This window comes from Pipra filicauda, unplaced genomic scaffold (assembly GCF_003945595.2).
Source record: "Pipra filicauda isolate LSUMZ 115617 unplaced genomic scaffold, ASM394559v2 scaffold468_size503134_pilon, whole genome shotgun sequence".
Taxonomy (NCBI): domain Eukaryota; kingdom Metazoa; phylum Chordata; class Aves; order Passeriformes; family Pipridae; genus Pipra; species Pipra filicauda.
Genome location: NW_024104607.1, coordinates 120900 through 134619, shown reverse-complemented (window position 1 = coordinate 134619; position 13720 = coordinate 120900). Strand labels below are relative to the sequence as shown.

Here is a 13720-nt window from a genome sequence, read left to right as displayed (position 1 = left end):
TAAAGATCATAGTACAATAGCCCTGCCAGAGGCAGGGCCACACTTCATTATTATATCAGGTTGCTCAAAGCCCCATTTTGAACACTTCCAGGGATGGGGCATTGACAGCTACACTGGGCAAGGAGTTCTAGGTCCCACCAGCCTCATCATAAGAAATTTCTCCCTTATGTTTCATCTAAACCTACCCTCTTTCAGGTAATACCATTACCTCTTGTCCTATGACTACAGACCCTGGTAAAAATTCTCCGTCTTTCTTACGGAGAAGCCGTATAAGAAATATATAGCCCCCTTTATATATTGAAAGGCCACAATAAGGTCTCCCTGCAGCTTTCTCTTCTCCAGGCTGAACAACTTCATTTATTCCAGCAGAGCCATTTGGCCTTGTGTTGCTCGATATCCACCCTTCCTGCTACAGTGCATACAGTTGTGGCAGTTGCTAAGCATGTGAGGGATGAGGAAATGCTAAAATAGCAATGCTTTTCAAACAATAGAAATTAAATAAAAAATAGTAGTGCTTATAGCATAGTATGGGACTACTTGCTGTTTTTAGCCTGATCATGCTTTTGTACTGCTGCTCATTGTACATGCATTTGTACATCAGCCAGTTGCACAGTTAAATTAAAAAGAATGAAAAACAACAGAACATGTAAAGGGATTCAGAGTTACAGATTACAGAACTAACAAACCCTTCAGATCTGCAGTGCGGTAATTTGTACTGTTATGGTGTACTGGGTTTCAAAGCAATTCATACTCACTAGCAAGACAAGTTAAATGTTTGTTTCAGCCTGGTTGTGAAGAAAATGGGTAATTTCAGCACTTAGTATGTGCATTACCTGCCTTTGTTAGATTATCATGTTTTACACTTGGCTCTTACTAATCCTTTTCAGGCTTTATCAAAATGGAAATCACAGCCATAATTTTCATTCTTCCCCTTATAAACTGGAAGTAATGAAAAGACAATGAAAAAATTCTGGGAGGTAAAACCTGATCTGATACATCCTTGTTATGCTACCTGACCCTTTATTGTTCAGGATTTGGGCTAAATATGTGAATAAATGGCAATTAAGTTACTAATTCCTGTAACACCAGTGAAGGCATGACTATCAGTACCTCCAAAGTAACAACATTGTTAGGACTTCCTTATTTCCACTTGGTTACAAATCATAGAATCATAGAATCATAGAATCATAGAATCGATTGGGTTGGAAAAGACCTCCGAGATCATCGAGTCCAACCCTTGGTCCAAATCCAGTCCATTTACTAGATCATGGCACTCAGTGCCACGTCCAATCTGCGTTTAAAAATCTCCAGGGATGGTGAATCCACCACCTCTCTGGGCAGCCCATTCCAATGCCTGATTACTCTCTCTGTAAAGAATTTTCTCCTGATATCCAACTTAAATTTCCCCTGGCGGAGCTTAAGCCCGTGCCCCCTTGTCCTATTGCTGAGTGCCTGAGAGAAGAGACCAACCCCCACCTGGCTAGAACTTCCCTTCAGGTAGTTATAGACGGTGATGAGGTCACCTCTGATCCTCCTCTTCTCCAGGCTAAACAACCCCAGCTCCCTCAGCCTCTCCCCATAGGACTTATGCTCCAGTCCCTTCACCAGCCTTGTTGCTCTTCTCTGGACCCGCTCCAGCCCCTCAATATCCTTTCTGAACTGAGGGGCCCAGAACTGAACACAATACTCAAGGTGTGGCCTCACCAACGCAGAGTACAGGGGAAGGATCACTTCCCTGCTCCTGCTGGCCACGCTAATTTTGATACAGGACAAGATCCCATTGGCCTTCTTGGCCACCTGGGCACACTGTTGGCTCATGTTGAGCTTCCTGTCAATTAGTACCCCCAGGTCCCTTTCTACCTGGCTGCTTTCCAGCCACTCTGTGCCCAGCCTGTAGCGCTGCAGGGGGTTGTTGTGGCCAAAGTGCAGGACCCTGCACTTGCCTTTATTGAACTTCATCCCATTGGAATCAGCCCATCTCTCCAGTCTATCCAGATCCCTCTGCAGAGCCCTCCTGCCTTCCAGCAGGTCGACACTCCCTCCCAGTTTAGTGTCATCAGCAAATTTGCTGGTGATGGACTCAGTCCCCTCATCTAAATCATCAATAAAGATATTAAACAGGACTGGGCCCAACACAGACCCCTGGGGAACACCACTGGTGACCGGCTGCCAGCTGGATGCAGCTCCATTCACCAGCACTCTCTGGGCCCGACCCTCCAGCCAGCTCCTAATCCAGGAGAGGGTACACTTGTCCAAGCCATGGGCTACCAGCTTTTCCAGGAGTATATTATGGGAGACAGTGTCAAAGGCCTTGCTGAAGTCTAGATAGACCACATCCACAGCCTTCCCCTCATCCACCAGGTGGGTCACCTGATCGTAACAAGAGATCAGGTTGGTCAGACAGGACCTGCCCCTCCTAAACCCGTGCTGGCTGGGTCTAATCCCTTGTCCATCCTGAAGGTGCTGTGTGATTGCACTCAGGATGATCTGCTCCATAACCCTGCCAGGCACCGAGGTCAGGCTGACAGGCCTGTAGTTGCTGAAAGTGATGTATTTTAAAATAATATACTTTAAAAAACAAAATAGCTGCCACCACTCCTAACCCTCCCTCGGAAACCCATTCTGCCAGTTAAAAATCACAGAATCATAGAATCAACTGGGTTGGAAAAGACCAACCCTTGATCCAACACTGTTGTGATTGCTAGACCATGGCACTAAGTGCTACATCCAGTCTCATCTTAAAAACCTCTAGGGACAGTGAATCCAGCACCTCCCTGGGCAGCCCATGACAATGTCTGATTACTCTCTCTGTACAAAATTCCTTCCTAATATCCAACCTAAACCTCCCCTGGCACAGCTTAAGACCATGCCCTCTTGTCCTACTGCTGGTTGCCTGGGAGAAGAGACCAACGCCCACCTGGCTACAACCTCCTTTCAGGTAGTTGTAGGGAGTGATGAGATCTCCCCTGAAAGTGCTATCCCAGGAGATCGTCTCTGGTGACAGTGGCAGTGACAACCATCTTGGTGCTCACATGGCCAAAGGCCTTCTGAGAGCTTAAAAAAGTGTTAGAATAGCAGCTTCCCATTTTCGGGAGGTATTTTGCCAAGTCAATATTGTGGCTGTTTTGAAATTAATTTCTTTCAAAAGCACAACAGAATAAAGCAATTTCCACAAATGCCAAGAAAACAGGTGAGTCTGTGCATGCCATAAAACTAAAACCTGAAATTTTAGCTAAAATTGATTAAGCAATCACCTGTTCCTTTTTCCCCTGGCTCTCAAGAAAAAGCTAAAAAATAAAAGAAGTAGCAAACTAGCATAACCTTTAAAACTAGAGAGGTTTAGTGGTTGTATTCCAAAATGAAAGGTTCAGGGTAAGCTATGTAACAGACAGCATTAAGGCTAGAATGGAAATACAGCAGAAATACTTTAAAGAAATGACAGTGTCCTTTCTCAATAGAGCAGCTGGGACTGAATTTCACACATGACATGTCCTTGTAATTCTACATTTAGTGATGAACAGTGGAAATTTCTCTCAGTTAGGAACTTTGTCCAGATACCATGTGCAGCACTATACAGAGTTTGTCCCTGTTGGAAAGAGGGAATAAGTGGAAGCTGTCTGAGGGTGCATCAGAGGGTGGCACATGATGGAGGACATTCAGGAGTCAAGCAGGTGTTCTGCACCCAGACCTGTTCTCATATCCCCCCCTTGCCATAAAAGTGACTCCACACATTATGGACAATGGCTCCCTCCCCTTTACGGGATCAGATGGGTGACTCAGAGCATGGAGGGAGGGAAAGGAGAATATGTGAAGCTCCTGTTTATCCTGCTTAGTCAAGTCTAACATCAGCATGTCCTCTGAGTCTTAAAAGAGTGTCTTGGTAACTCAGACCTGGTTCTGAGTCATTGGGAAGTGACCTCCTGGCACTCTGCATTGGCTTTTCCCAGAGTGATTGGAGAGTTCCTGAGAATCTTCCAAAGGCACTGTACTCCTGATACAAATCAAACCAGATCCATCAGAAACATCTCAGTCTGTGCATTTTTTTGATTTATGTGTCCTGTAAATGTCCTCTTTTTTTTCAGAAATGAGAAGAAATATATAAGCAGATACTGGAAAGAAGTGAAAGTCGGAGACTTTGTGCAACTTCGCTGTAATGAAATTATACCTGCTGACATATTGCTGCTCTCCTCGAGTGATCCCGATGGGCTGTGCCATATAGAAACAGCTAACCTGGATGGTGAAACTAACTTAAAACAAAGACAGGTGGTGAGGAGGTTCTTAGAGCTGGTAAGTCATCATTTAGGATAAGAATTGGTAAACAGTAAGTAGCTGTTTACCAATACACTCCACACCAGCTAAATCTGATTGTTCTAGTAGTGCTAATGAATTACTGTTATGGTTGTCATTAAAATGAGAGCACTTGCCAACAACTGACCTCATCATAGTATCAGAAGTTTTACCATAATTTTTCCCTGAATCTGAATAAGAATTATTTGGGGCAATTGTGTGTGGTTGGAAAATGTTGGGGGTTTTTAATGGCTTCTATTGTAGCTTGATTCTTGAAAACACATTTTAACTGCCCAAGGAGAAGATACTTAAATATAAATAAACACTTTTCCTGCCTGTAAACCAGATCAGTTTCAATTAGGAATTTGCCTGAAACTGTGTTGCAGAATATCCCTCCAGCACTTGGAGCATTAAAGCTTGCAAGATTTAAAGGGACAGCGAGCATGCATTCTGGAGTTGTCTGTGCTCAAAAACTGTTTTACTGCTCTCTCACTGTGCTTATCTCTGCCCAACAGCACTATTTTGAAACAAAACATAATCCAGGTCAGTTACTGTCAGCAGAATTAGAGGAAATTACCTGAAGTTTTACTTGCTTTAATGGTGTTACTGAAATACTATTTATTTGTGTGCCCTCCTCTCCCGTCATTCTTACCAACTAACTCCAGTTTCCTGTATTTGTCAGAAAAAAAAAATATTTTTTAGAATTCCACTACATCTTTTTCCTAGTAGCTCTTCTCATTTGAGAGATTTTGTACTGAGGTAGATCAGCATTAATGAAGTTAAAATCCAACCAAGAGAAAAAAAGTCAGTGTGCCTTCCAAATAATTCTTTATGGTAGGTAGATCCTTTCTCTGAATAGCTTGTGAAAACATGAGATAAAGACTTGTTTAATCTTCAGTGATTTCCACACAGAATTTAGACATGACATGACAGCTACCAACATGGCAAGAAGCTTAATCAGCTGCAAGCCAAATGTTTCAAAAACTCTGATTGTTTCAAAGAAGTTAATTGAATTGCTTCTCAAACATCCCATCCTGTTCCCGCTGAGAGGAAATTTCTCCCAGTGGATAGAGCTTCAGGAAGGTGCTCAAAGATGTATCACGGTTTTGTGCCAACATAGAGTTCCTTTGTGACTTCAGGTGCATTATGCAGAACAAAATCTGTAGATTTTATTTAGGTTACTGAACACAGGCATGTTTTGCATTTGTAGGTACAGTTATAAGGTAAGGACACGTCCCAGCTCTGTCTCACAGAATGACCCAGGAAGGCACCAGGTCCTCCACTCATCCACAGCAGATGGTTGGATTTCTGTAATCCAAGACCACTGGACACATAGCAGTAGGTGTTGGTAAACATGGTGAAAGGAATTAATGTGTCCAAGTACAAATCATGAGAAGATTAGCTTTCAAGACTCTTGCTGCCCAAAGGAGTCCCTTATGCTGTCTTGGGATCCCAGGCCTCCTGGCAGTATGTAGTGACTCAGCTCTATTCCTGGAAGCTGGCAGGCTGAGAGGACACCTGCCAACCCTACAGACTCCCCTGCTCCTGTGAGCTGCGGAGCCTAGATGTGTGCCTGAACCATCAGTTGTGGAGACACTTCTTTGTCTTCAGCCAGTGATTACATGCATACATTGATACAGTAGGAAAAACCAGGAGGGACTACCCCTGCAATCTCATCTTTGGCATATGTGATGAGGTTTAAATTGCTGATCCAAACCAGGCAGCTAAAGACTTCAGCTCTGGGTTTTGTACAGTTTGACTGGACCTGTAACCGTTAGACTGTTGTGTGGAAGTGAGTGGCAGTGCTATTTTCTCCTCAAACAGGTTAAAGGTTATCAAAGATCGAATTGGGTCCTGTTGGGGAAGAAGGCTGAGGAGACAGTTCTTGCCTAAGGAAGCATAGCTAACTTTATGCGCCAAGCACATCAGGGTATACGTGGCGTGGCTTGCTCAGCATACCCTGCTTTACTGAGGAAATCTGTTATCATAGAGATACTTACAGTCAGCTTTGTAGACACCTGGCACACTTTGGATTTCCGGCTCATCCTCCTTCCATATCTTAGTTCTCTCTATTATAAGATGATTATGGAACTTTTCTATCTCAGAAGTGTGCTCCGAAAAATGGGGATAAATAATTTTTTAAATAAATTTCAGATTACAAGATGCCATGCTACAATAGCAGTGAGGTCCATAGTAAATTTTCAGGGGTTAAACTGGGGGTAGTGACAGAATGCTCATTCATTCCAATGAAAACAGGACTGGTCCTCAAGGAGTCAAGTATTGAAAGAGAGCCTGTAAAAAAACCACATGTGACTACCTCCACTCTCTTAAAATAGCCGAGAAAGCAGGAAATATCCAAGCCTGGGTTCCTGCATCAGCTAAGTTGTAGCAAAGTGCACACTTGAAAGTACTAAGTCTTCAGCAGCTGCAGCATCACAGAGCCTCTCTGTAACAGCACCCCATAAGTTATCCAGCAGAATACTTGCCATCCTCATTAAAGTCCTGGCCAAAACCTGTCTATGCACACTGTTAATTCATGCAGCAGCATTAGCTTTCACACTCCATCCTAGTGGGGATAGACTCATACTCGTTCTTGAAGATACTGCCCTGCTGAGAGACCAGTGAGATTGAGGGAGCTGCTTGGGAAATGTTGGATGAATAGTAGGACCATGGCCAAGTAGCATGGAATAACAAGGTGATGCCTATCTGTTGGATTGAAGTGTAGTTCCTGTTTGGATATGTCTTAAGTTGTGACAACTAGAGAGAACTTATTGTTAGATCTCATAAAATTTTCTTGCACCTAGTGCTAACCATCCTTTTGCCAAACCTCAGAGAAGCTCATTCCCAAATCTCTTACAGGACCTGCATCCCAACCTGTTCATGTATTGTCCAAGAATGCTTTTACATTTTTTATTAATATTGTGCTCAGCAGAACAACTCTCTCATGTTCATAGCTGTTTTGTTCTGTGTCATTCTGCAGCTCTGTTGTTCAAGCAGGAAAACAAACAAATAGATTATGTAGTCCTGGCCCTCTCTTTCCCACACTGCTAAACACTTTCCCTACCTCCCTTACAGAATGACGTGCCTTGTCATGTGGCTTATCACAGGACAAGAAATAGATTTTTTTGGAAGCTTCTTCTTAAAACATCAACTGTCAATAGCTGTCTTTGAATACTGTCTCTGTAGCAGTATCTTAAGTATTTAAAAGAAACTTTTACAAAGCTTGGCCTGTCTGTGCTTTGTATATGAGCTAACTGATAACTTCTGAACACATGCCAGTGAAGCAGGTCAACAAAGGATAGCTATTTCTATACCAGTAACTCTGCTGGGCATGGGAATGGAGTGGGGGTGGGAGTAGGAACCGTTGTTTAAAGCTACTTGTATGCTTTTCTGATTCTGTTCCTGCCCTGTGTGCACTCATGCAATTTACAGTCCCACAGGTCTGCACCGAGCTCTCATAGAGAGCCTGGTAGCCAATTTGGGGTCACTGAAATGGGGTGTGCTCTGCACAGTTTTCTTGCAACCACAGCGTTTTCTCTAAATGCCCTCTCCAAAACCAGCAAGCCCAGTGCTGTTATGCTGGGTACAGCTGCCCTCTGGAAGGGCCACTGTTCTGCCAGCATCCTCTGAAGAATCTCTGTGTGTCTCTTTTCAGAATTAACAGCATATAAGGTCCACAGTCTCAGAGAGTAAAAGGTTTCACGGCTTCTCCCTTCCAAATCTGTGTTCACAAAAGTACAATTCTGCTATCTTTTTAGCCTGACTCTTGAAGAAGCAATAAGCAATTATAGAAGCTTTTCTGTATCCTCGTCTCCAATGCTTTGGAGGCATTATTTTACTTTAAACATATGCTCAGAAGATCCAAGATCAGCATTTGTGGGCTTGTGAATTCCAAGAAACTGTTTTCCTTTATAGTGCAAGTGACCAGAAATATTGTTTATTTCAGTACTGCTTTGAATTGTCTGAGTAATTTATGGTAGACTGGGAACACACTGCTTGTTAGCTTTGCATGTTTGTTAACGAATGGGATATGTCTGACATAAATCTGTCTTTTCTGTACATGATTCTATACTGTATCAGTACACAAGCAGTGAGAAGACTCACTGATATATTCCTCTGTGGCTTCCATGCCTGAAGACACCAGTTTGAATCTATACCTTGTTGTTGTACACTCAAAATAGTCAGTCAAGAAAAAAGAAAATCACTCAGTGAGTAGGTTAAAAAAGAAAAAAAGTAAACAGGAGAGTTTTCAAAGGCCTTGGCATTTTTTCCTCCAAGGCTTTAAATACTGTGTTCTTGTTATTCTGCTACTACAGCAACAGGATGTGTTAGAAATGTTTAAAATAGTCAGAAACATATTTCTGAATGCTATGTCTTTAAAACCAAAAGGATAGTGCACCGTCTTCACCCTGAAGTACAAATCAGGTCCATGTGTGCAGCATGACACATTGGCAAGTGCAGCTAAGGAAAAGCACTGTGCTAAATCTCACCATGAGTGATCTAACAGTGCTAGCAGTGACCAGTAAACATCTCTTGGAAAAAGAAAAACAAAACAACTGTTTCTTGGTATTCTACCAGTTTCCTTCTAATTTCAAACCCACTGTCACTGCTGCCGAGTCACAGCAGCCATTTCTGGTGTGCTGGGTCTAATAGGAGACACAGTAGGCAGGAGGAATCAATGTGTTTTCTGTGCTACTCGGCAAGCTGCTGTGCCACCACACCCTCCACATTGCTTATGGAATGTTTTCCAGCCATCTGAGACGTCATGTCAGCCGCTCTTCAGAGAGTGGATAAGCAGATACTTTGGGCTGTGAGAGCTCAAAACTCCCTTTCAGATTTCATAAACTTGATTTAGGATATTTTGATAGTATGAATCTAGACTCATGAAAAACATTTACATTTCCTTGCTCCACTGTTTTTACTCACTATGCCTTTTAACAAAATCCACAAAAACTCACTGTGGATTCTGGAGAAGCTTATGGTTTATTAACCAGTGCCTGTGTCCTGGATGTTTATGTGGAAAGCTTCAGTTCAGCTGAAAGCTAAGCTAAATGTAGCAGCTGCCATCTCCTGTGAGTAGGTGCATGTATCTCTCTCAGAAGTGGTGAAGATAGGGGATGCATTTTTTTTTTCCCTCTCATTTTTTCCTAAGAGTAGAACTTAGTTTAAAACAAGCTTATAGTAGCATGATTAAACAGGTTTAGATAAGCCTTGCAAATGACTTCTTGACTGCTTATTTACTTTGTCTAATAAGCACATCTGAATTTGTTGTCTGCCTGTTTGTGAGGTTCATTTGCATGCAGACTAGCACCAAAATAACTCCTGAGTCTCATTTCCTCTCAAGTCGGTTTGTGAACCCTTCTGGAATATGTATAAACGCAGAGCCTATGCTTACTGCAGGCACATTTGCTCATCTGTCCCAGCCTGGAAGTTGGGCTAAATTGACAGATCCAGCTTTTATTCCAGCCCTACATGTTCCTGCACTGTGCTGGAAATACACTGGGTACAGCTGAACTTAGAGAAAACAGTCCCACAGCTCCCTGTTCTAAGCATTAGGCCATTTATACCATTTATTTCTTTCCCTATGAGTCCTAGGCAGAAGCTGACCCAGAAGACAAGCAAAGATTGCTTTCCAGAAGGGCTGCCTTGTAAGCCTGACTGTTGGTGGCTCCAGGCTGCTCTGTACTTTGGCAAGGGCAGTTCATGCTAATTGCATGTAAACAACTCACTGGACAGCCTTGGTATCTCAGTGTAGATATTGCTTTTGCATTCAGTAGAAAAGAAAATAAAGTGATTTTCAAATTTTGGTTTAGTCTAAACTGATCTAAGATTTCTTGTGCATCAGTCTGCATTGACTAAACTAGCCCAGTTTGAGAGAACAGCTGAAGTTAAACCAGCTCAACTTCCAGGCAGGCTAGTTTTCGACTTACCTGTTGATATGAGCTTGTTATCTCAAAGAGTGTGATTGGATCTTTTAAAGCAAGACAAGAGCAGATATAGCTATACTCTGGCTGTTGCTTCCTGTCCTACGAGTACCCTCAGGCTATCATCTACCTGCAGTTTACTGGGAATAGTACACTGTTATAATCAACTAGATGTGAACTAATCAGTGTTGTTTGACTCAGTGTTGTTTTGACTGTAAGTACTTTAACAGGGTAGAATCAAGCCACAAGAACAGCCACTGTCTCTCTTTTTGGGGTTATTCCTTGTGCCTTTCTTTTTTGCACTATTTTGAGAAGGTTCATAAGGTGATGAAAAGTGGCTTGAAAATTCCAGATATGCACATGTTAAAATAGCAGATTAGTGCTCCATCCCACACATGTTGCCAAAATTAGATTTCCCTAAGGGAAAAGACAGTTAAAAAAAAACAAACCAACAAGCAAAAATAAACAATGATTTTCCCTATGCTCTGCCAGGATATAAAATTAAAACTTTTTTTTCTTTAGTTTTACACTTTAGCTGAAGATAAACCTTGTAAAAAGGTGTGTTTCTCAGTGCAAAATGCAAGCATATCACACCCTATGAAGGTCTTTTGTTTGAGGTCATGCCTTGAACATTTGTTTCTTTGATGAGGGGTGAATTCCTATGAAAATCTCTACACCTATATTGTTATATCTTTTATTGGATAGTATTGTGTTCAGAGATGACTTGTGTGGAAACCATGGGCATGTCTAGTTAAAGAGGAAGCAATACTGCCTCTTTAACAGAGAAACAAATGTATAACAGATGCATGCAGAACAACCTGATGCAGAGTAGGACCGAAATCAGTGCTGTGGCAAACTTTTTGTGAACTAAAAGCCCTAAAGGAAGGCTGAGAACAGTTTTTCACTCCACGCCATTTAGTCAGTAGTCTCGCACTGGAAGGGATGGGGAAATAAAAACTCAAGAATGATGGTTCACTTCCTCTTTGGTCAGCATTGAGCAAGGTTAACATCTCTTTCTAGTTTCCATTGTGCAGGTGTCCAGGCCACAAGTTTGAGTTTCGAGAGAGCACCATTAGAGGGACAAAGAATTTGAATAACTGTAAGCGAAAATTTTGGATAGAATAATCTAAGCATTGGGGGAAGAGGGGGAGGGCAGAGAGAGAGTCCAGTTCTGAAGAGCGCTGGAGTACTTTTACCATTGCCATTGGTCGTTTAGTTTTGTGTTTAAATATAGGTTAAAGGGGCAAAATTGATGAATCTAAGTTTGAGTGTCATGGTTGTGAAGGACCTCTCATCCCTAGAGTAATCCTTCCAGCACTGGTGGAACAGTGGTAAATCCATGTAAGGAAATGCATTATGCCAGTGCTTATGCTGCATCTGACCTCTAGAGAGGCAGGATATTTCATTCTCTATATCAATAGCTCAGCATTTCTTCATTCTGCTGTTTCTCTGAAAAAGCATTAGAAAACAAGAGAACATTTCAGGTCCATAGAGAATATAAAATGCTATATGGCTTTCCTGTTATAGAAAAGTAAACATCTACATTTAAAGCAAGTTAAGAGGAAATTTTCCAATTTTTTTTTTGTCTTGACTTTTCTGATGTAACCTAATTCAGTTTTACTGAACAAAAGCTTATTTCTAGAACTGTTTATTCCTTAACCATACATTGACCCGAGAACAGGAAATATTTGGAATATGTTCTTGGAAATGAGATTTTCTAATATAACACTGAGAACTCCTGATTTTAGGACCGGGATTTTGAGCTGGAAATACATCGTATTACACTTCCCTCTGATACCACCATCCCAGGTGACAGTATCAGTGGTTAGAAAAGGATGGAAAGACCTTTTTTTCCAGAGCAGAAGGGTTCACAGTATTAAACCACATTTAACTCCAGCTATAATAGTATGGTCTCACTTTCCTTTGAAAGTACTGAGGTGGAGAAGGGGTCTGCTTTTCTGCCAGAAAAGGCAGAGCAATGATATGAGGAACTCCTCTATTTATTTCAACATCAACGATATGAACCCTCATCCCACTTCTCTTTTCTCCACCTGCTGCTACCCTCCAAGTCTTTTACACAGTTTAGTACTGATAAGGCCATAGAGGTCAGTACAAATTTGCATTAAAATGTTACTTACATGGGAAGTGGCTGGCTGTATGTCTCAAAACTGTTATTTCAATAAAACATGAAAATTTGCATTCATTGGTTATACTTGGGTTCATACTTTCAAGCTCTGCTATGACTCTGTGATGGTCAGATACTTCACGTTATGTGTATGTGCTCATGAAAGAGCGAGCTGTGGTTGTCCTATAGGTGCATGACTGGACACTGGACTGTTCTCCACGCAGAACTGTAGTGGTTATACTTCTTTTTTCGTAGGAGAAGTGTTCCAGCCCTCATATCATTTTTGTGGCCCTCCTCTGGATCCACTCTTACCAGTTACATGTCTTACTTATAGCAGAGCTGGATGTGATACTCCAGGTGGGGTCTCACAAGAGTGGAGTAGAGGGGCAGAATCACCTCCCTCAACCTCCTGGCTATGCTTTTTTTGATGCAACCCAGGATACAGCTGGTTTTCTGGGTTGCCAGCACACATTGTCAGCTCATGTTCAGTTTTTCATCCATTGGTATCCCCAGTCCTAATCCCCAGGGCTGCTGTCAATACTTTCATCCCCCAGCCTGTATTGATACTGGAAGTTGCCTTGACCCACGTGCTGGACCTTCCCCATAGCCTTGTTGAACTTCATGAAGTTTGCACAGGCCCACCTTTCAAGACTGTCAAGGTCTCTCTGGGTGGCATCGCTTCCCTCCAGTGTGCCAAACACACCACAGATAACAATCTGCAAGCTTGCTGGGAATGCATTCAGTCCCACTGTCTATGTCACTGATGTCCAGTGGTCCCCAGTACAAACCCTCGATGGACACCACTCACTGGTTTCCCCTGGGACATCAAAGCATTGACTACACCTCTTTGGACAGGGCCATCCAGCAAATTCCTTATCCATCTATGAGACCATCCATTAAACCTGTGTCTCTTGGATTTAGTGGCAAGAATGTTGTGGAGGAACATATCAAAGTCCTTGCAGAAGTCCCAAGTAGATGACATATACCCAGAGAATAATTTGTGAGGAAAGCCTGCACAAGAATAATAGACTCCTCTGTTCTGCTGTGCTCTGATTGAACAGGTCATATTCATGTATGTCTTATTTCCACACTTACCTGAACAAAGCATATAGACTACTGAAGACAAGACTATGCAGGAACTTTGTAACCATTGTGCGTGCCTGAAATGTGAGGCTGACTAGAGTGTTGAACTGGGAAGTGAACCTCACCTCTACCACAGTGATACATTTTCATTCCCCTCAGCTCATTTCCCAGTTTTGGAACTGGCAAGGCCATTGTGAATTTCTCTTCATAAAATTCATGCAATCAGCTGGTATCTGAAAAAAGTCACTCTTGAATTCCTTGAAAAGGTGTTCTCCACTTTGCTACCCGTGACTTTAGCATG

General features: G+C 42.3%; 1 protein-coding gene across 1 annotated transcript in view; it reads left to right on the top strand.

Annotated features, from left to right (window-relative positions):
* The window catches only part of ATP10A (ATPase phospholipid transporting 10A (putative)), a 111347-nt gene that overhangs the window by 41452 nt on the left and 56175 nt on the right, over window positions 1–13720 (top strand). Inside the window, exon 2 of the mRNA XM_027726394.2 lies at window positions 4083–4287. Coding sequence (XP_027582195.2) covers window positions 4083–4287 — 205 coding nt within the window. The remainder of the gene's footprint in view (window positions 1–4082; window positions 4288–13720) is intronic.